The 24,786-nt window shown below is 39.1% G+C and overlaps 1 protein-coding gene across 2 annotated transcripts in view; it reads right to left on the bottom strand.

The window, feature by feature from the left end:
- LOC122804338 (spectrin beta chain, erythrocytic-like) overlaps nt 1-24,786 on the bottom strand; it is a 2,132,081-nt gene that overhangs the window by 532,552 nt on the left and 1,574,743 nt on the right. For both annotated transcript variants that reach the window (XM_044074141.1, XM_044074142.1), the window contains one exon: nt 9,435-9,639. In XM_044074141.1, the coding sequence (XP_043930076.1) occupies nt 9,435-9,639 (205 nt within the window). The remainder of the gene's footprint in view (nt 1-9,434; nt 9,640-24,786) is intronic.

Below are 24,786 nucleotides of genomic sequence, written 5' to 3'. Positions count from 1 at the left end.
CCTCTTTGGCCATAAAGAAGGGACTTGTTCTCAAAGACATCTTCAGTTTGTGAAAAATGTTTATGGCTATTTATAAATTAAAGTTAAAAAAGAAAGAAAAGCCAGCACTAAACTCCTGGAATCAGGCAATCTTCATTTAATGTCCAAATTCAAGACAGCAACATAACATAACCGTACACCAACATGGTTGTACCGGTTTCGGTAAATCCTTCATCTGCAACCAAACATGATATACAAAATAAAGACAAAAACTAACTTCCTGTCTTGCAACTTATATAAACTTCATATAGGAAGCATGGATCGCCCTCTAGTGCATCAATAAAATAGTGCACTAGTTCAAAAATACATGAAATGTGTTACAAATGAACCCAGTTGTCCCAATTATATAAATGAGTATATAAACCCAAATATAGCAACAAAAATATAACAACAATTATATGAATTGGATGCCTCAAAAATGATCATTCAAGCCAGGGGAAAATAGAGCCCCTAGTTTGATGATCCACATTTTCTCTTTATAAGTGAGCTTATCATGTAGAACATGGGATTGTACATGTCTGTCCTTGATGTGATCAATGACCATAAAACAAAAGTTGCCCGTAGGGTGTTTAGAAATGTGTTTATATAATGAACTGCACCCCTTTTTGTTTTTAATATCACTAAGATGTTCCCCTATCCTAACTTTAAAAGGACGGGAAGTTTGTCCAACATAGAAAGCTCGACAATTGCACTGGGCCAAATAAATCACCCTATTGTCTGACCTTGTGTAATTCACTTAACCAGAGATTGCTCCTGGGTTGCCCCTGAAAATGAATGTTTGTCCAATGGGCCCACCTGGTCAACAAATGGGTTTTAAAATTATTAGAGGGATTTGCTGCTATATACAGAACTGCATCTAAATCAGAAGGAAGGAGATGGTACTAAGGCAAACATGCTGCAGGGTGTTAGGGAAGGTCATATTTTGGAAACACAAAGGGGAATAATGACATATTGGGTCTAGGGAAAAAACCCATGTGAAGATGACCTAAAGAATTTTAATTGTATCACCATAAGGAGACAGGTAATAAGAGGATCCCAAAACAAATCTTAAAAACTATTAAAAGTTTTTATTTCAAATATATTTGTCAATGCCAATAATAAACATTTGAAACAACAATAGTATAATTTGATCCATAACATGGTGTTAAGAAAAAATAAATTAATAGTTTGCTATTAAAGTTTACAAGACTACAATACATCAGGACAGCAATATACATAGCTGTAATCATGTCATTTTAATACTGTATACAACCCCACACCCCCAATAGTTAATACAAACAGCTGGTAATTAAACTGAACTCTCAGTCCTCTAGCCAGAATAAATAAGTAATTCATAGAACTTTAGTATTTGTTAAGTTGTAAAATTTAAGAACTGATTACAAACAGTATGTCACCTCAAGCACCCTTTTCCAATTATATGAGAATTTAGATGTTTTTTTATTACATATAAGTTTGTAAGACGTGATGTGTCTAAAGCTGTTTCCTTGAACATTTCCCATAACATTGCTTTCCTTGTTTTCCAATTAGTAGGAATATAATGTTTTAATAATGTTAATATTTTAATAAATATCGTCACATCATTATCCTGTCAGGGAATATGTGAAGTACACTGAGTTGCTAATTCCAAGGGACAAAAAGAATTCCAATTTTGAATAGGTTTGTATGGAATCTTTCCCAAAGTTTTTTTTTGAACATGGACAAAACCAAAATATGTGAACAGATTAGCATTTTATGCTTGACATTCTGTGCTGGATGAGGGGAAAATGTATTAAAACTAGCAATTTTTGATGAAGTTATATAAATGCATTATAGTTTACAATCAATTGTATACAGCAAAACTTTTTAATTTGAATACAATTAATGATCAACTTTATAGTCTGTACATATTTCCCATAGTTCATTGAGTTGTATAAATCTTTCCAATAATTGGAAAGATGTTATGATTCTAAGTTTAAAGTCTTGGACTGTTGTAAGCTTTAGAAATTGCTTTTCCTGGCAAAAAGGTCATAATCAGAGTGTTGAGCAAAATCAACTTTTTTTATAATAATGTACAAAGGTTAGCTATGTAAAAAAGTTATCCCTTCACCTCAAAAGCCAATCAATACACTGAAGAGAAAATCACAGTATATTTGGAAAAAACTGACAAAATGAAATCACAGTTTGATAAGTTCTGGTCCATAAGGAAGTCAGTGTAGCAGGGAAGGCAGTGTTTTAATGTTATTTCACATTTACCACTATATGACATACAACGAAGTGCTATGACTTCTGAACTGGTTATGTAAATTAGTGGGGGTACTGAAGGTGAAGTTAACTATACAGGGGTTGAGGGCTTGCTATCCTGCATTTTAGGAAAATCTTAATTTGCCAGTTTTTGAAGAAGGATGATCAGCGAATCAAAAGGTGGTATTCATAATCATTTTGCGAACATATTAAGGAAATTGGTGCTGTCCGCGTGTAAGCACAGAAAAGGCGAGATTCATAGAGAAAAAGCTCTCAACTTCTTACTGCAAGAAATCTGGACAAACTGACAAAATGGGGGCACAAAGGCCCCAAAAAAAGGACAGATTTTAAATATTGCTCTTGTAAACTTATAAAGTTGACAGTGTAACAGGGTTTGTTTTAACATAGATTTTCTGAAGGATTTGAAGTTTGAAACTCAAATGTATGTCATTATTTGAAGACTTCAATCCTCAAATCATACCAGTTTTTTCTCAGAAAACCATACATTTTATGAGGAATAAACCAAAAATATGAGGCAAAAATCTGGACATTGTGAGAAAATCTGGACAGTAGAGAGATATGCATAGAGACCATTACTCTTAATGTGCAATGGCCACAAATAAACTTAAGCAAATGAAGTAATAATGAGAGACAATGACAAACTATGTAAAAGTTCATAAACTAAAATGTCCTTCTCCCACATGTTTGCAGTTCATAGTCATATTTTGAAATGTATCCACAATGTGCACAGATTCTTTATAAAAGACAGAATTGCACCTTTTCTATCTACTTTTCAATCAACAAGGATGCTCCCTTTTGCTGCTGACATTACTATTTCCCAGCATGAGCTGCTTGTCTCGGCCTAGACAAAACCACAAGTGCTCAGCAGTGTTCGCCAGCCAAGAAGGCAAAGATACAGACAGAAAATAACCTACATTAGTATCCACAGAGATAGGAAGGGCATGCATTCCCCCCAGTGCTCATGTGGGGGTCTTAGTAAGCATGTATGGTCCCCTACATGAGTACTGCGGGATGCATGGTCTTCCTAGCCCTGTGGATACTAAAGTATGTATAGCCCTCACTGTACTTGCCATGGGGACCTTCCAGAAACAGACTGAGGATACAATGAGTATTAGTCAGGCTTCTGCCTCGGGTTCCTAGATGTACTCTTGGCATGTGATGATCATTTTTCCCACTTCAGGACAGAGCTTAGACTATTTGTACCTTTTATGGGGTGGCACATTTGTCTGAGGTGCCTGGTGTGATACATTGCACCCATGTTGCAATTACGGCCCCATCTAGTCCATAAAGGGGAGCAGAACTGCAACAGGAAGGGCTACCATTCCATTAAATGTCAAGTAGTTTGTGATGCATGGGGGTACATCACAATGTGTCTACATAGCATCCTGACAATGTACACAATTTCCATATCTGGCACACTAGCTCACTCTAACACTTCTTTCTAAATGGGAGGATGTTCAATGGTCATCTTGTCAGTAAGCAGATTTTTTTTTTATCATTTAATTCATTATTTGTACTAGCATGCATTGCTTAATTCTAAACCACTTTTCCTTTGTTTAATATCTCGCTCCACTTTCCTGCACTTCTCCTTTTTGCTCTGTTTTCCAGGTGATACAGAATATCCACTGGAACGTTGGCTCATGACAACAATAAGAAATCAGAGTGGAGCTGCAAAAGATAACGTTTACTGTCCCTGACTCATGTTGTAATCAAAAGAGTCTTCTGCATGTTGAAAAGCCATTTCAGATGCTGGACGGGGGCTCCCTTCATTATGACTCAGTTACTGCATGCGGAGTACTTACTGCGTGTTGCATTCTTCACAACATGATCATGCACCAGACAAGTGGTGAAGTGACCCATGCTGTCACTGCAGCTCCCTGTTCAACTCCTGTTTAGATTAATGATCGCCAGATGGCTGTAGTGGTAGACTTGTAACTCACAATTCATTCCCAACCCAAAAAAACTACTACTTTTCCCCCAAATACCTCTCCTATGAAAAAACTAAATGTAAAGTCCTCTGTTATGATAATACATCCACTGAACTCACTTCTCATAGCAAATTATTAGGGATGATAGTGGATGATGATCTTAAATTCAACCTGCATATACAAAATTGCATAAGAAAACCTCATTGAAAGCTAGGGATGCTTTATGGAGCAAAAACATTTCTCATCAATGCAACTAAATGCTACACTTGCCACTAATTAATCTTTCAAACTGCTGCGAGACCTAGATATCAAATGAGAGGTTCTGCCATATGTAGATGAATTCTGATGTGGCCTGCATGAATTCTGTTGTGTTTGGTCTACCCCACTATTTCTACTACCCTCTTGAGATGCACCTGTAGTGCAATTTGATATGGCCCCATGTTTCTGAACAGTGTTGCATTCTCTTCCCTTCCAACACCGACTCCTATTTGGAGTCTGGTAAATAAAGATTCCACTGATGTATTACACTGAGTGAATTTATTGTCTCCAGTTTTTGTTTGCCTCTGTACGCTCCCTCCATATTTTTCTTACCTTAATTATGCATTACTTTGTCTTTCTTTTTTTCCATTCTCACCCATTTATTTTCATTTTTCCTATATGTCCAGAATCCCTAGGGAGTAGCTCAAACAAATTTCTCCCAGATTATGGGGCTTTCACCCGCTGCCTACCCTGGCACATCCTCTTGGAATTGGGAAAGTGACACTGGTCTTGTAGGCACTTTAGGAAGCCACATTGACTGTGGGGACTGGGACTTGGTTAAGGATACGGTGAAGCAGGTAGTAGAGAGACATCTTCAACCAGTCCAGGATGCACATCAGTGGTTTCAAGACTCACTGCTCCAGTCAGCACCAACCACACGACCACCACCGACTTCCATCCCACAAATCAGGGTCTTCCATTGCAACACCATCAGGCTGTACAAATGTTTGAGGTCTTGTGGACTGATGGACTCCTGTGACCAACTTCTCTTCATCTCCCTTTCCAATCCTCTCTTCTACACCCTCTAACCTACTTCGTATCCAAACTATACTCTTACATAAAAAAATTTTTGAAAAAAAGGAGCATATCTCCCACCAAAAATATAGTACTCTTCCTCTCCCACCTCCATCAGCACAACCCTCTTAATGTGTTCCTTCGGTGTTTCCCTCTTTGTCAAGTCTCTTCTTTTTCAGTCTTTCCTATAATTGCCTTTCCACTTTTAATAAACCAATCAGGATGTACAAATAAGGATACCCCTATAGAAAATAAATAAAACCCCTTTATATTTTTAAAACTTGACATAAATAGCTGTGTGCTGTTTGTGTTCAATAACTCTGCACTTGCAATTAGCCACTTTCATCCATAATACCAGTGTACTTTCAAATTATACGAGCACATACATTTTCATGTAGTAATTCGCACATACGTAGGGATAAACCTTGACAAGTTGACACATTAAACAAAAGAAAGCATTTTTAACCAAAGGCTTTTGCATTTACTCATTCAGAAGAGAACATGCAATTAGTGTATTTGCATATAGCCTTAGTGGAGCTCTGCAAATAACCACAACGCAAGTGTGCATCTCGATATTATGACTACCACCCAAAGTTCAATGAGTCTGTCTTTAGTGTAATGCAGTGGATCCAAAACACAGAAAAGTCAGCAGTAAAGGTGGAAACCCACAAATAAATGCATGAAATAAAAAAAAAAAAAAAAAATCACATAAGGTAGAGGGTAGTAAGCCCAACTACCTGCCCCAAACCGGTTTCAGCTGTAATAGCCTTCTTCAGTGAGTAAACATGAGCCAACAAAAATCCACTCATGTATATATAGTGCTACATAATTAATTGATGCATTCATAATTGGTCATTAAGCCCAGGTGGGAACAAAGCTCCTAACTTAATAACCCATTTGCGTTCCTTAAAATTAAGTATATCGTGCCATCCTGATTTGTCCCTACATTTACCTACAATACAATCTATAACAGTAAAATAAAAAGATGCAGTATTGTGTTTGCACACATTTGTACAAGGCATTATTAGGACGTTTATTCCTGACATCACTAAGATGCTCCCCAATCCTGAGACGAAAAGGTCTAGAAGTTTGTTCCACATAGAATGAGGAGCATGAACAGGTGACCAAATAGACAACCCACTCTGTGCTCTAGTTAGCCCAAAAATTAATGTTGAAAACTACTGATGTGTTGCGACTACTGAATTCCCTCCTTTTCTGAACCCTATTGCAATGACTACAATGACCACATGGCATGCAGCCCATCAATGGGCCACCTGTGAGTGTGCGTTGAGTGGGAACAATAAAACTAAGTCCCACCCTCTTATAGTGGCTAAAGAGGGAACCCAATGTATGTCTTCTCTTAAATGAAAAAAAGGCATCTATCACCCAAAAAAGGGTGTAATCTCTCCTCGGCCATAAGAATGCTCCAATATCTGTTAATTATATTCATAAACTCCCGTGTGTTATGTCCATATGTGGTTACCAAACGAACAAAAGGATTGGAAAAATCTCTTGGTTTGTCCTTGTATTGTAACAATTTAGTTCTGTCCTGAGTGGAAGCCCAGTGACAAGCAGTGCTGATTGTACCAGAAGGGTAACCTCTCTCATGAAAACGATGTATCAAATCATTCCTAGTATCTTCAAATGTTTGCTGGCTTGAACAAATCCTTTTAACTCTGAGGAATTGTGATTTGGGGATATTCCAGATGATATGTCGGGGGTGGAAGCTAGTGGCATGCAAAAGTGAGTTATACTCAGGGAATTTCCTGAAAACCCGTGTGGCTAAGTTATCATCAGGATTCCTGCTAACCTCAACGTCAAGGAAAACAATTTTCGATTTATGAAAATTCAGTTTAAACTCAGTTCCCCATTTATTATTATTATTATTAGATTCTTACCTCTCCCAAGGACTGGCAACACTGGAGTAAGGGTCTGGCCGTGGATTCAATTGTGGTAGCAGAGGCCACTAAGAAGGACATCATGGAAGAGAGTACTCCTAAACTAAAATACTAGAAAAAGGCATTACCAAACTGATTGTGGTGGTATTCTGTTATGAGATGTCTATTCTCTGTTACAGGACCATGCAGGGTGGCCCATCTTTGCCCCCATATGTAAACATTTTTTTGGGAAAAAGATAAAGTTTTTAAAGATGAAATTTAAGGGCAGAATGAGACCTGATGTTTACAGTGCTTAAGTGGTACTTAACAAAAGCTTAAGGACACAAACACTGGTATCACTAATCTTGTATTATGGACTGATTGTGGAGAAAGGTAGCCAACAAACAACAGTGGCAGAAGGTAGAATAGCTTTTTAAAATTGTTAGAACATCAATCAGTCACACTTATAAATGGCGAGTGTGGCAGAACAAATTGTCTTACAGCTTTTCAAGCCAATAATTCCACACAAGGGCACTTTGTTTCCACCTGCTGTCGATTTGACAATGTTAATATGTTTTACTTTGAAAGCCAGTAAAATACCTCATGTTTCTACTCGTCCGTTCTGATCAAAAGAGTTTTTAGGGAAGTGAGTTTAACAAATTTGTGTGTGAACTGCAATGGTCAGCATCATGTTTTATCTCCAGATGTGTAGATGTTTATGTTTCTGCTACAGCACTGTTTCACTCTGTGTGTGAGATGTTTTTCTCTTTTCTCCATGGTTGTATGGCCATGGAATTAATATTTATAAATATGGAGGCTGTGGGGTCAAAGGACCCTCCCCACATGGACAGGGTTCAGGGGAGCCCCCCCCCCCACAAAACATTTTTATGGCATATTTGCTGTGGAGAAGATTTTCTATCACATGAGTTTTCAGTCAAATGCATGCAAATACTTTGACAGCCAGTAAAATACCTCATGTTTCTACTCGTCTTTCAGGTCTATGTCATTTTAATGAATCTAAAATGGTCAAACCCGTGTGATTGAAACTCATTTGACTGAAAACTCATTTGATAGAAAACTGTAGAACTCTATACAAAGTGTGTGACGGTGTCACTTCTGATCAAAAGAGTTTTTAGGGAAGTGAGTTTAACAAATTTGTGTGTGGACTGCAACGGTCAGCATCATGTTTTATCTCCAAACGTGTAGATGTTTATGTTTCTGCTACAGCACTGTTTCACTGTGTGTGTGAGATGTTTTTCTCTTTTCTCCATGGTTGTATGGCCATGGAATTAATATTTATAAATATGGAGGCTGTGGGGTCAAAGGACCCTCCCCACATGGACAGGGTTCATGGGAGCCCCCCCCCCCCGCAAAAACATTTTTATGGTATATTTGCTGTGGAGAGGATTTTCTATCACATGAGTTTTCAGTCAAATGCATTTTCAATTAAAAGGGTTTGACCATTTGGGATTTAATCAAATGACAAACACCCTTTTTCTCTGTAATTGGTTGTTCATGTAGTGGGTAAAGCTCCATGAACTACAAAGAATTATTATTTTGTCTCTGATCATAATCCTGTATTACGTTCTCCATATGGAAGGCATGATTCATCTCTCAAGATTCACTCTAGACGTGAATTTCTTGGCATCAATGTCTCAAACACATAATAACTTGGTTATTACTGGGGACCCAGGCATAATGCTCTGTATTCAAAATTAGACATCATGATAAGAGGATAAAAACGGAAACTTATAAAATAATACGAGAACACTCTGAGCTGGTAAACTAAGTTCTAAAATAAGTTGGTCAATTAAAGGTGACATCTAATGTTAAGGATTGGACTACCCAAGAAACTGAGTAGAATGTGTAAGTTTTACAGAGGCAACAACATAGACATGACTGAGCCCAGCAGTTCTTTTCTTGCACCAGGTTTTATTTTCAAAATGGATCAGAGGTGTTTTTTTCTTGCAAAATATGCTATTTAACTACTTAACAGGACAGAGAAATGGCATTCCTGCTTTAGTAAGGAAATGTTTATCTCAACCCACAAAAAAGAAGAATTTAGTAAAAGCTAATCAAATCTCCAGTGCAAGATGATATGATATTTTTTGTTTTAAGTATGGATTATTCACCATAATGCTGATGACTTGGATCATATTAATATGTACTTAGTCAAAATGACAAAATGGCTGTACATATGAAGACTTAACTTGAAGAATACACAAAAAAGCCTACTTCAGCAGGAAGGAATGATTAGAAGGGGCCAGGTTCTGGTGATCCAAGAATTTGGACTTACTGTAACATGGTCCAAGTCTTGTCCTAACTCCTGGGACGAAGCCACTGTCTCTCTTTCTGCAATCCACTGCAACAGATCTTCAACCTCCCGACTCAGCTGAAACAGCTGGAGCTCATGATCCAATCTTCGCTTGCGATCTTCGACTTGTTTGCTGAGACCAATGTACTGCTTATCCACCTGCTCCTGGCATCTGGAAATCTGTTCACTGTGATTCAGAAATGTTCAACATTACTTTCTAATAATCTCAAGTAAAAAAGTGACATAGTAAAAACTCAAAATTGATATCCTAAAAAGCTAAAATATGTTTGGACTTTACACAAAGACAATCATTTTCGCTCTTTTTTTGAGTTTTTCTTTCAATCAAATGTAAAGCGTTACTTGGCAAGAATTAATAGTAATTATTTTAAACATTACCATGTCAGAATTCAAACGGCAGAGAATCAGCGTGAGAAGACACTAGAAGTGACTGTATTCCAACAGCAGGCAACTGGGAAACCTAACAAAAACTAGTACTAAAGTAATAAGCAACTTATGAGTAACAACATACATTTAAAAAGAAAACTGAACAAAATCAAAACAGTGAGCCTCTTACACCTACCATCATAACACTCAAAAGTACTCAAGTACAGATACTGTACAGTAGCCTTTTTTAAGCTAATAAGAGTTTTAGGTTTGAATCTTTTAAACCTTAAACTGATACAAAAACAGTATGAATTCTCAATATTACTATTTATTCTCCAAACTTAAAAAGGTCAGCCGTAGTTAAACTCGGTAGCTTCAATTCACAAAACAAATACTTTATTTTCACAGTTGTGTTTTCACTCAGTTCAAGCATAGGACTCCCATACGACTGCTAACTATGCATTCAAATCAACTTTAAATATTGTTAAAAAAACAGGTGATAAATTATGTGATAAAATCAGATGACAACAAACCACAAATATTGAACAATTCATAAAATACAAAAAACTAAAACTAATACACAAAAGATTAAAGAACTACATAAATAGTACAAAAATTACAATTTTGTAGATCTGACCTTTAAAACACTAATGATAGATACATTTTTGCCATAGCAAAACCTCACATTCCAACTTACTTTTCCATGGGACACTTTTAAAACGTTTCTCTTCTTTCTTCAAGAAAAAATAAGTCTTTTAAAATTCATACAGGAATTACCATGCATACACAATGTTGTTGTGTCTTTCGGCTTTTCCCAGTTAGGGGTCGCCACAGCGGAACTCCAGTCCGCTAATGATTGGCAGTGGATTTTTACGTGCCGAGTTGCCAGCCCTGACGCACAACCTTCAACGAAGGCACGCCCATTCATGCATGTCTCCACACAGAAGATGCTCTAACTGGGAATTGAACAGGACAACTTCTTACTGTGAGGCGACAACGCTACCGCAGCACCTCTACCGCAGTATACATTTAAATCAGACTTGTGGAATTCATGAGTATGTTTACATATTTTGTGATTTAATGCTCTTTCTGTCTTAGTAGGATAGAAAGTATTACTGGAAAGACCTGGGCAACCTATAAACTTCAGGCAACCACAACCAACCACTGAAGTACCATTATTAATAAATTTGTAAGATGTACAGTGTCCACATTTCTTCATAAGGTTTACTTTATCTACTTTGTGTTTAACCCTCTTTTCTAATAATTTTAGTCAGCTTAGAATGTTCTAAAAAGAGTGTGATTCGCCTGAATTACTCATGACACGTGTATGACATTTTAGGAAACTAAGATTTTATTGAAGCTGAACAGCAACTCCATGAAAGAAGAAACATGGAAAACCACTGTTATTCTGTAGGTCAAAGCTGTTCACTGCATGGAAACAAAGGTACTGTGGGGGAATTCAGAAAAACAAACTGCAGACTGTTATGCAGCAACATGCAGGGAAGGGGCGATTTAGAGACACATAGTGTGACCACATTACAGGAGAAAAAGTACAGTATGCATCACATGGTAACTAATGCATAATGAAATGCAAATGAGCACTGACAAGCTAATGACATCCATTCCATATGCAAATGGTAAAAATCAATCCTAGAGAGGTAATTCAGAAACATACTAAATTAGTACAAAGGGGTAATGATGCTCATCTATTCTAAACTTCAGGATTTCATGGCATGCAGGTGCTTCATTTGCATTATGATGCTAGGAGAAACACAAGCATTAGCAGAGTAGCAAGTGTTAGTTGCCACCCACCTTTGTAGCCAGTGTTCACAATGTTGCATGATGTACTCCTCATCACAGATGGGTCTGACAGGGGCTGAAATATCACCTCCACAACCAAGACACTGTCAACCACTGCTGTGTGAACAGAGACACCATACAGGAGTTAAAATACTTACATGTAATCAGTTGGGAGGGTGCATGCACTGCATTTCCCAATGGACACAAAGGTTGGTGTAGCATTAACTATAATTACTACAGGTACCTACTCATGTTGTATATTGTTACAGGCACCTCATTAATCAGATTTAAGCCATTGTGTGTGCTGTAAATACTGTGATCTGTAGGTGTGGGTAGGGGTTCTAATCTCACTCCGATCCACTTGGTGTGTGTGTATGCATCCCCTGCATAACAAATGGGAATCTTACCTTTCAATGGGCCTGCACATTTGTTGGTATGAACAACTTCAGATGTACCTTTCTGGACTATATGAAGAGAGACATGACTGAGCTCTTGAACTATGTCTCAGGCAGGTATGTCCTTAGCCTTAAGCAGCATTTTACTTTCACCTAAAATGATGCCTCAATAAAAACAGAAAATGATTGACTTCAACAATTGGCTTAACTTTTGGTGTCATTCTAAGGGGATCCATTATCTGTCAGCCTGGGATGACATGACTGACAGACCATGATGCTTTGCCAGAGATGGTTTTCATCTGTCTCCCCTGGAATTTCGGCTACTGGCTAAGACTCTTGCCACCCCCATAGTGCCTTTTTTTAGGCAGTGTCACAAGGACAAAACTCTCTACATAAAAATACCAACCAAAAACAACCTCAAGGTCATGTTGCTGAACTCTAGGAGTCTTAACATGACACTGCACTCACTGGAAGCAGTCCTCACCCTGGAGGATGCAGTCATTTGTGCAGTCATGGAGACCTGGTTCAAGGCTGTGGAGAGCACCCTGGACATACTGGGCTACACCTCCTTTCACACATTCAGACCACAAACTGAAGGCAAGAAAACTAAAGGAGGCCGCATATCAATATTCATCAATGGATAAATACACTTTCTGACTGGTTAAACAGTATGACACCCTGTTGATACTTCAGGTGCAATTAACTGTTGGTAGGATGTCTATTCAAGTCATTGCCAGCTACAGAACCCCCTCCATGCATCAGGACACCCACTCTGCCTATTTCAATAAACTTGAGTCTATCAAGATATATCTTAACACCATAGTTTTGGGTGACTAACTCTCTTATCATTGATTGGGTGAATTACTCATGTTCAAACTCACCTGCCCAAAGGTACCTCGACATTGTCAACTCCAGTGCTCCGGACCATCTGGTTGACACCCCCACCAGGGGCAACAACATCCTGGACCTGGTGTTTACAAACATTGGAGACCACTGTAGCTCCCCCACTGTGAGTTCATTCTGGTGAGATCTGGCCACAATTCAGCTTCATTTGAGGTAACTATCACACCTGACCCTCCTCTAGCAGCAACTAGACTAAAAAACTTCACCAAAGCAGATTACAACCTCTTATGGGGTGGTATAAATAGCTTCATTGTGCCTCTCCCCTCAGACAGAACCACTAACTATGCCGAGTTCTACACCAATGCCCTATACAAGCACCTGTATACCTACATTGACTCGGCAGTACCTGTTAGGTCCAAAACAAGCTCTTCAAGGAAAAGCAAACCTGCCTGGTGGACAACCACCATTAACTGGCTTTACAATAAAAGGAAAAAACTGCTGTCCAAGAGTAAGAAGGAGTGGACTCTAAACTGGAAACACTCCCTCCTCAGCTTAAATAAGCAAATAAAACTTCTTGTGAAATCCTCCAAGGCAAACTACAAATCCAAGTTAGTTTCCTCAAACTAGAATAACCGTACGGTGTTCTTTATTTACATCCATAACCTAAAAGGTAAGGCTCAGATTTTCACTGAACTAGTAGTTAATGGTAGCACATACACTTAGTCACTAGATGTAGCTATCTTGCTAGCCAACAGGTTCAGTGAAAACTTCACTCCCCCGTCCCTGCCACAAGTGCTTCATGACATCTCTACCACCTGTCCCCTACTTTTTATCTCTAAACAGCAGGCTGTAAATGCCCTATGGCCAAAAACACAGTATCAATGGGACCTGATAACATCCCAGGCTGCATCCTACAATGGACTCAAACAAGAATTAGCATCACTATTGGCTATTCTTTTCAATCAAAGTCTAAGCACTGGCTTCATCCCAGCTGAATGGAAAACAGCCACTATTATCCTTCTGCATAACGGTGGTGCTTCTACTGACCCCGGGAACTACAGACTTATTAGCCTGACTAGCCTTATCTGCAAGGCCATAAGAGAGAATCATCATGGACCTTATCAACAAAGATATAGGTAATCACCAAACACTAGATCCTACCCAGTTTGGATTTGTCAAGGGGAGATCATGCTTGTTACACCTGGTGGACTTCTGCGAGACAGTCACAAGGGCCCTGGATGAGGGAAAATCTGTGTATACAGGCTACCTAGACCAGGCCAGGGCATATGACACTCTCTCTCACTCAGGCATCATTAACAAACTCTCCCAGCTAGACATCAACCCTTATAGCATAAGGTGGGTTGTGAACTGGCTCACTGATAGAACCCATACATTCAAAATAGGGGAATTCACCTCCAACAGCAGATCCATTACCAGTGGTGTTCCACAGGGATCAGTCCTGGGACCACTACTGTTTGGAATCTATTTCTCCAAAGTACAAGCTAAACCCAAAGGACTATGGCTGACAAAGTTTGCTGATGACTGCAAACTGGGTGCATTCATAGAATCTCCAAATGATGTCAACATTCTTCAAGAAGGTCTTATGAAAAGAAATGATTTGTGCCAAAGTCATGGCCTCAAACTCAATGCAAAAAAATGTATTATCATCCCATTTGGCAAGAGCGATGTTCTTGCAAATTACCACATCAATGGCAATACCCTAAGTACCCACTCAGTGGTGAGAGATCTGGGTACTCAGGTTGACAGCAACCTTGCCTTTGACCACCATGTCTCCAGAATGGTAAGATACGCATTCTCTATGGCTCACCTCATAAGTAAGGCCATTGCCTTGAGAAAAAGTGAAGTTATCACCTCCCTGTACTCTTCACTCATTAGGCCAACAATTGAGTACAACGCCCCTTTTCGCATGTACCTTTCTAAGCACCTGCAGCAGTCGGAGAGACCACAAAGGTTCCTCACAAAGAAAATTCAAAGTCTTCAGCAGCTATCCTATGTTGATCTGTTGAAATCACTGCCACTTTATTCTTTTTCATACAGACTACTCAGAGACGATCTCTGCCTTGCATATTAGGCAATCTCTGACCCCATTTTACTGAAAATGCTGCACACCCGCAAGTCAAATGGCACACGGGTTACTCACTCTAAAGACCTAAACCTGGTATGCGACATCAATAGAACCTGCTGAAGGTAAGATTTGTCTCCCAGAGGTTACCTCACCTTTGGAATAGACTCCCACTGAACATCAAACAGAGAAACTCATTGGCCCTCTTCAAACACAATCTGGATGACTGGATGGGTAACCATAAGTTCACCCTGATGGTTCCACCTTTGTCCCTCTTGGACAAGGGCAATAGGTGCTGATCATTGTAACAAGGGTAAAATTTGGATAGGCTTGTAAGGGCCCTCGGGCCATTAGCCTAGTAACTTCCTATGCTCCCATGATCTATATCCATTTCATGATGTGATGTAGCAGGATGTGGAGGATCACATTTGGTTTTCACAGGCAAATGAAAAGACAGCCACCAATATGTGTGTATTTTATGACATAGCACATCCCCGCTGAGGTTTTGAGGGCACTGACTACACCCACTATGCTATCAAGGATCCAGCTGCTCCACATGACATCTAGTATATCAACTGGATGGACTTCCATTCCTTAAAATGCCACAACATCATGCACATGGCACAGTCCTATGACACAGTAACATTACCAGCAATGTTAACAATAGAGGACACACTGTCACCAGCCATACCTAAAATGATGATGCAAGGGTAACATGAATCTCTGGCATCCCGTGAGTGTGCCCTATATTTACATTAATGACGGTACCACAATGTCATAGGTACTCTCACCTTCCGTGATGTGGCATGCAAGGGGAATTATATACACTGTGACTGTGCATCATCCTGGCAGTTCCCATGATTCCCACATCTGGCACATGTGTAGGGTAAATTTCTACAGGGTCGATCTAGTTGGTAGGTAAACACATTTCCACCTGCAGAGTCCTTGATATGCTGGTCCCATGAGCATAAGCAGTGGACCACTCATAATGGTGTCCATTGTTGTATATTACAAGCAATGTAGGATATGCTTTGGAACCATTGGGAATTACCCCCATGTGCAGTCCCCAGACAAAGGCAAAGATGAAATATAGCACTGCATTGTTATAGATGCATAAAACAATCAAACATGTGCAGACATCTGGAGGCCTGCATCTGCTGCTTGGATGTTTTGGGTGGCATACTGCAGTAAACTGCAGAGACCTGCATCAAGATGATTGCTGTCTGTACCATGCTATACAACACAGTGCTATAGCAGAAGTTAAAACATATGGACACCAACAACACTATCAGATATAACCTGTGGCAGCAACAGAGTAGGAGTCAGGTTAATACTGGGTGAAGCTAGCTGCAGTAGTACTCCATGCATGGCAGAGGGGCCCAATACATTGTGACACTGGTAAAGATGTGGCATCTGACTCACAACTGTGGACAGTAATAAGGACAGAAAACTGATGCATGCAGTAACACACAGACTATGCAGCACAGTGTACTGACTACCAACACAGGCCACAGGGTGGGCATGGTGCAGACATGACAAGTACAGCAATATTAACAGAGGTGGAAAGATCAGTGGTGGTGGATGCAGTAGGTCTGCACATGACTAGGAGGTTCCAGGATCACATCATCCAGTAATGGGGTGCAGCCTCCATAAGCTGAATGCAGGATAGGTGCCTTGCACTATCATGACTGGATTCATCTTGTCCAGTGGATGGTGTGCCACATGTACTGAACAATTGCCTCCCATGTTGTGTAGCAGTAGAATATTTGCAAGCACATCGCCATAAATGGCCATGGGTAGGTGCTTTTTGCAACCAGGCAACAGGAGAGTGTGATTTTATTGAACTGAAGGACCTCAGTGGCTTGGCTGGTGAGATGTTCCCACAGTGGAACCAGAAGTGCATCAATCATGACCATGGAAGTGCCCATGTCCAAGGGAGGAGGCAGCTGTGGATAGTGAAACTGTCTCTTGAACACTGTGTGCCATCTGTATAAGGCTGGAATGCAGTCATGCAAAGCTCATCCATTCCCTTACACAAAGGATAACCGAATACAGATGCATCACCACCACTGCCCTCAACAAGCATGTCTGATCCACACCAGTATATGCTACATCACTCTGCATGTGTTGCAGGATGTCCAGTGGTCTCTGAAGCATCTATATTTTCTCATGCAGGCCACACTGCACATTAAACCTCTGTAACATGGTATAACTAGTTGCCAGCTGTACCCAGATACCTGATCTGCATATCCACAAATACCAAGGGTAACATTCAGATCCAGGAAGGCCCTGGAAGCAAGGTAGCAACTCTCATCTATAATCCCTTCCCCTATACTGAGTGTACTCAGCTATAATGCAGTGTAGTCCTTGGATGCCTATTTTGGTGGTTACCCCTATGTATCTTGGGTTTGGCTGACATGAACAGGATGTTCAGCAATAAGCACAGGAGATGCCAGAGGTTCTTCTTGCCTCTCAAACATCGTCTTATCTTAGTTGAGAGTGTGTCCTCCACTGTTAGCATTTCTGACAGTGCCACTGTGTCACAGGACTGTGCAATGTGCATAATGCCATCAATGTCAGCCACAGATAATCTGTTAACATCAGGCATGTACTGGCATGCTGTGGTGGATCTTCTACCAGTAGAACCTGTAAATGCATACAAATACATATCCAATGCAATACTAGATTACAGTTGTGACCCTACCACCATGTGAAACACAGACTGCAATACTGTAATAATTTACATAGCCTATGGGTACAAATCTACCTTGTGGTACAGGTTGTCAATTTTCCATGCCCATTATCCATGACCGATATGTACATGTGTTTGCAAGAGTTAATCATTCACAATTTCACTGTCACTGTCCCACAGTAGTGGCAAGTGCTATTACTAACCAGCTGCACCCCTTACAAACACAAGGGTAGTCAACACAAGCCCAACTCCTGCATTCAAGCCACCACTATGTATAAGTGTCCCCTCAACTTCTGTAGCGAGGGGTACCAAAAATTCCTCCATCTCCATGACACACCTCTGTGTTGGTGGCCCATCTACAGCAGTCAAGCCATCTCTGGCAATTTTTGTACCTTCATCTTAGTGTGCAATAAGATATCTGTGATAATGAGTGTCACCTGAACTATTGCTCTGTTACAGATGCCCACTGCACCAATGCTCTGCACCAGTCCCTGCTATGCCTCGTGACAGAAGGCCTTGTCTATTTTATCTTTCTCAAGGTTATGCATGATGTTTGTGCATAAGGTCTGAAGTAGCACTCCTGGTGTTGGTGATGTGAACCTTTGCAGACACTGCTGTTTCTTCAATCCAACAATAATACATCTACATCTGTGGGTTACATATGTAAATCAATGCCAGTGTACAAATGTCTCAGTTCTGTCCTCAGCCCCCATTCTGCAGTTACAGTCCTGTACTACATTCCAGTGCTGTGATACGGTGCAACAGCAGCAATGAACATGTTAGAAATAGAAATTTGCTTACAGCACAGTCCATTAATGATGCAATGGAAGCCTCATACCTCCTGTAGCATGTCTAGCAAGTCTTGCATGTCTATGTGCATATAGTACCCTGTGAACACCACAAAGGAATTACATTAATGAAGTGATTTAGACTGTTTGAATGCCGAAACTTCATTTACATAGTCGAACTTATAACAGTTCGACTATGTGATATAGACCCGACTGTTCATATCTGAGTCATAGCTATAATGTGATGCACTTCCAGCCACCACCTGTACTTGGTTTAGCACTGTACATTCATCCTGTCAACCACAGTTGTTAAGTAGGATAATAGGAGTTTGCAAGGCAACTTAATCACAAGGTTATTTCTACCTTGCCGGTTCTTTTCAAGGAAGGCCAGACCAATCATCCCCATGGTGACTTTATGAATACTCCATCCAGTTTTCCAGCTCCATTTTAAAGGCAGACAGTTTGTTATACTGGAATTCCTGGTACCTCTTTCTACATTAGGTGTAAGTTTATTCCAGAAAATGGGTAGGTGCTACATGACAACTCTATCCCCTCCACCGTGTCTTATTTATTTGGAGTAGATTTAGATCTCTGGCCCTTGTGTTAGCTGGACTGTTTGATTCAAAAAAGCAAGAAAGGAAACCACAGACAGACTGGAAAGTATTAAATGATTGCTTATATTTACATTTTTATCTGAGTAAGAGTAGATCTTACTTTTGAGTTCTGGTTTAAAGAAAGAGAAATAAGCTGTAAGCTGTAATAAAGACATTCTGGTCATCCAAAAGACTTTGTATGAATGCAGTGTGCTCAGTTCCCTAAAGGCTCGGACTGCAAACCAAGCTAATATCCCAGGATAAGGTGCCAGTGTTAACACAGTGGGGATATGATTTGTTGAACTTTTAAAGATGGAAAGTCAGCTATTAATGACTATATAATAAAATAGCTGGAACATTTATACTAAATTCAGATAAAATGTTTACTGTAACTAACATTACTTCTTAATGGGAATTACATTACAGTTGTGTAAAGGAATCATCAGAAAGTGCAGTTGTGTAAGTTGCATGCACCCATAACAGCAGATGTTCGAATTCCTCATAGCTGCAGTAGCCTTTAGGCTATATGGGTTGTGTTCTGCCCAAGATGCAGCAACCAGCCAGCTTCCAAAAGTTCTGGCTCCCTCCAACACTTTGACTCTGACTGTTGAATGGTCAGAACTGAGGGAGAAAATCAGTAGTTAGAATGGAACATCTTCAGGACTTTCTTACCTAATAATTAAAAAGTAGCAGATTTCTCTTGAAATAAACAGACAAGAAATAATCCTATACACCACTAAGGGGATAGTGGGTGGGTGCGGTTACTGCAGCAGTAACAAATTTGGATATCTACTTACACGAGTAAGTGAATCTCACACAACTGTACCATGTTCATCTTTTTCACTGCTTCAGCATCCTTTAGGCTATATGAGTTTATTACCAAACTTTATCCAACCTAGGATAAGAAAAGATATGGATCCAAAAGTCCCTGGAGAATGGTCCTAGCAAAACCAGTCCTCAATCTAGATAAAGGAATCTTGTATGAAATGCCTTGTACCGGTATTTACAGAGGACCATGTAGCCATCTCTAGAAATCTTCTAGAGTCCACTCTTTTCTGATATGCCATCAAAGAAGACAAGGCCCTTGGACAGCGTGCCTTAATACTGCCAGGAACTGGTTTACTATGGTGGGTATAACAAAAGGCAATAGCCAAGGATAACCAACTGGAAATCATCTGTTTGACTTGTGTTGTCCTATCTTTGTCCCACATATGAAATAAATAGTCATTTGGCTTTTCTAAAAGATTTCATTCTGTCAGGTTTGTACCTGAGTTGCCTATGAATGTCCAAAGTACGTGGAATCCTTTCTTCCTGGTTCTAAGACTGAGGATAAAGCAAAGGGAGATTGATGGCCTGATTCAAAGAAACTCTGAATCAACTTTGGGCATGAATGAGGGATTTGTTCTTGCAGCTACCCCTTTCCAAGTCCAAATCTCTGCTGATATTGCAGATATCAGAAAAAATAGAACTGCCTTCCATGTAATGAAGCTTAAATGTGCTTGATGTACAGGTTCAGATGGAAATGTGATTCGCATTTCCAGCAGAAGGTTAAGATTCTAGGAAGGAACAACTGGTTTATAAGGTGCTCTTTTGTGAAACACTCTTTTCAGAAACAGTTTTTCTTAGAAAACTTTGAAGAAAGAGAAGGATCTAGACAAAGTGAAGTGGCCACATAATGTACCTTGATAAAGTAGTATGAAGGCCAGAGGCTAGTACCTCACACAAATATTTGAGCACTGGTGGTCCAGTCCAAGATAGGTGCTTAGCTATTGTGTAGGCAACAACTAGAAAGAGTCTTCCACATGTCAATATAAGATTTTCTACTAGAAGAATGTCTTGCCTCCTTTAGCACCTGATGCATGTTCTCAAAGAAAATGTGCCTAAAAGTATCATAATGTCTTAGACTATCTGTGTGTTAACCCCTCCCCCCTTCTTCCAATCTTGTCTCAGTAGATCCAGATAGTGAGGAAACTTGTGATAATTGCTCTTGGCCAATTCCATAAAAGGGAGAACCAATACTGCCTAGGCAAAAAAGGTGTCACCACAAATATTCTTTGGAAAGTTCTGAATCTTCAGAATTACCCTGGATATCAGTGGAAAGGGTGGACTGCATAACGAAACATTCCCTTCAAAGGAATGAAAAAAAATATTTATTGTCTCTTTTCTAATGAGGTCAACAGATCTTTTTGAGGTGTCCTTCATTCAAATTGTATTGTGAAGGTCTGCCCGAGTTCTGCTCAGTTTGCCTGCCAGTGTGTACTGTTCTGACAGTCATATGCAAGATGAAAATGCTGGGTCCATGTGTTTTTTAGATACCATAGAATATTCCTCATGTACAACCTGGGAGAAGAAAAGATGCCATGAAACCCAGAATCTTGAGAAGTCTCAGGCTGAAGTCTTCTAGATAAAACTCCACCTTTCTGAAATGGTCAAGGAGGATTTCTAAATGTTTATTTGGAATCCCAGATTAGTCAGAAGAGATGAAACCCATGTTAAGGTCTCTTGCCATCTGGAAGACATTTCTGCAAAGATAAGTCATCCAAAAAAGGAAGACAAAATTATGTTTGGTTCAAATGTAGGTACTTACAGCTTTTTTCTCGCTTAATATTTCAGATAAGAGTAGTCTGTAGGGAAGTTTTAAAGTCTGCCAACACATTACACTCACAAAGCATATGTTCTCAATTACCTCTTTCTTCCCCATCACACAACCAACTTTTGCTATCCACTAGAGGAAAAATTCTTTGAAGTCTGCTTGGGGTATAAAAATACGTATGAAAACACTTCCAAGCAGAGATCCTAAACCTTTTGGACTTGGTTTCAAACTTGAGAGTCATACATATGCTTTCCCATTGTTTTCTTGTAAATTGCTTTTCCAGTGTATCTTCCCACTCTTTTCTAACCTCCCCTGACTGATTCCTATAGTTATAATGCAATGTTTTATATGCCCTACTAATTATCCCTTTTAACAATTACTTATGTTTTAGATTGAACTAAAAACTCTACCACAAGAGGTCTTTCACTTAAAATTCCCCTATCCCTTTCTCTTTGCCAGCACTCTGAGATCAAGCCTGAGTAGGGAAGCCAGTCTCTAGCCTGCAATCCAAATGTCTTCTTGGCCTCATCCCACTATTACCTTTCCTGCTTGAGTTATTTGGTCCCAACATCATGGTTCCTTTGCCAGGTTTCTCCAGTATATTCCAGTCCCCTCCTGTCTATTTTCTGTACCCCCTACTTGTAGTCGACCCTACTGGCAAATCTCCTTTTTCCATTCTTGTATTGGCTTATTTCTTAGAATACTTTCTACTCTTTATGAATATAATATTCTGTATGCTTATTATTTTACTTATTGATCTGCATTCAAAATCCCACAGTCTTTCTTAATCTTCCCCCTTTCTTCATAATCATCCCTTTTCACTATGAATTATAACCTTCTGCTTATGTTATGCATATCAGCCTCAACTGTGTTGCTCTAAAATATTCCTCAAATCAGGTAAACCTAAACCACCTTGTTCTATTGGAAGGATCAACTTATCCCACTTAAGTCTAGCCCTCTTTCTTACCTAGATATACTCCTTCAATGCTTTATTAATTATTGTCCACAACTTCACCTCAAGTTGATAAAAGTATGCCTGATCTGTACACAAGACTAAAGGAACTAAAAACATTTTCAATGCTTGTATCTTATTATCCATGAATAAGACTTTCCAATTTCTCAGTTTTTGTATCATTAGTATCATAGTCTCTTCCCACATATTCTTAGTTGTAGCTGCCACAACAGGAGCCTTTTTTAATCCATACCAAATACCAAATACTTCATGAAATCACATCCCCATAAATATGGGTATTGTTGAACCAATTCATATGTAGGTACATAGCTTACAGCTATAGACTTTGTTTTATCTTCATTAATTTTATATCCTGAAAATACTTGAAACTGCTTCAAAATGTTCCATAACACTGATATGTCCTTTTCTGGCTTTATCAGGTGCAAAATAATATCATCTTCAAATAAAAGCAACTTTTCATGATTACCATACCAATTATATCCTTATTTTCTTTGCCAATAGGATGGCACAGTGGTGCAACAATAGCATTGTTCCCTCGTAAGAGGTTATCCGGTACAATTCTAGGGTGGAGTGCCTTCTGGGCAGACTCTGCATTTCCTCCCTGCATTCGTGTGAGTTTCCTCCAGGTGCTCTGGTTTCCTCCCATGTTACAAAGACAAGTGTCTGCAGCGTTTCTTCTCGGGCCGCCTCGGAAAATTGGCTTCATTCCAAGTCAGACTTTTCCAGTTAACAAATGTTAAACAAATAAATAAACAGCTCTAAATATAAAGAAAATAACAAAGGAGAAAGAGGACATCCCTGCCTGTTTCCTCTGTTCAAACACAGCTTATCTGAGAGGATACCCCCCACTTTAATTCGTGCCTCTGATCCTTCATATATATTCTTCTAATTAACCTTATATTGCATCATGGAATGCAAATGCTTCCAATGCCCTACTCATAAAATCCCAGCTTACTCTGTCAAGTACTATCTCTGCATTAAGATCCACCAGTAACAGAGGTATTTGCTTATGTTCTGCTTCCTTCTGGATCATCAATGTTCTACTAATGTTGTCATATGTTTGCCTCTCTTCCACAAAACTACACTGATCCACATCTATCAATTTTGGCAACACCTTTGCTATTCTTTTAGCCATTATAGACAAACACTTTCTAATCATGGCTTAAAATTGAAATGGGTTGATATGAAGTTAAGTCTGAAAGGTCTTTGTCATCTTTAGGCATTACAGTCACCACAGCTTTCTTCCACGATGTTAGTGATTCCCCTCTTTTTCACATCCACATGAATAACATTTGTTCCTGGAGACTTTACTGAAGATTGATTATACATTGCTGTTTTTACCTTATCACTTCCTATCTTGACTGTTAGTTGTTGTGCCTTGTCTACATCTAACTTGGCATAATTAAGTCTTCCATAAATACTTCCATTTGTACTCTATCTTGATTTTCATGTTTCTTTGCTTTATACAAATGTTCATAAAATCTCCAAAATATCTCAAACTTCTACAGAATCTCTAGTTATTTTTCTTGTTATAGGTTCCCTAAGTTTGGTGAACCTTTATAACTATTCCCTAAGTCTAATGAACTTGTCCATATCAAGCTTTACTAAAATTGGGTGTATATATATATTTGATTCTAAACCACAACTTTGCTTTTTCTGAAGTGTTTGTCTTTAAAACTGTCAGTATTTCACTAAATATTAATGTTCTTAATAATCCTATAAACAGAGGTAGATTCATTAAATACTTAAAGCTCACATTTTTTACAGGAACTAAGTTTGTTGACTAAGGACTTAGACAGATTGTTATTTAGAATTATTCAATTCTACTGGACTCACATTTTAGTTCAAAAAGGAGAGGCACTCCTATACTTTGGAAAAGGTCATTGACTATGCCCACGGGAGTTGATGCTTACTCTCACAAAAACAATATGTTGGGATTGGTGGCAATTGACATTTATAAAAAATATATGTTTGTCAATGTCTATTGGATTTGATTTTGGAATTGGATCAAGGGTGGCTAAAAATATTTAGATATCAATTACATTCAAATGGGGAAATTTTATTAGCTGGTGATTTTAATTGTACTTTATTAGAAAAAGTTAAACACCTAGACTATCTGAAGTTGCTAAACGTTTAGGTCACTTTATAAATTCAATGAATTTGAGAGATATACATGATTTAAAATTGGCA

This window comes from Protopterus annectens, chromosome 6.part0, assembly GCF_019279795.1.
Source record: "Protopterus annectens isolate FY-2018-M chromosome 6.part0, PAN1.0, whole genome shotgun sequence".
Lineage (NCBI taxonomy): Eukaryota > Metazoa > Chordata > Ceratodontiformes > Protopteridae > Protopterus > Protopterus annectens.
Note: the sequence above shows the minus strand (reverse complement) of the source record. Positions and strands in the feature narration are given on the sequence as shown.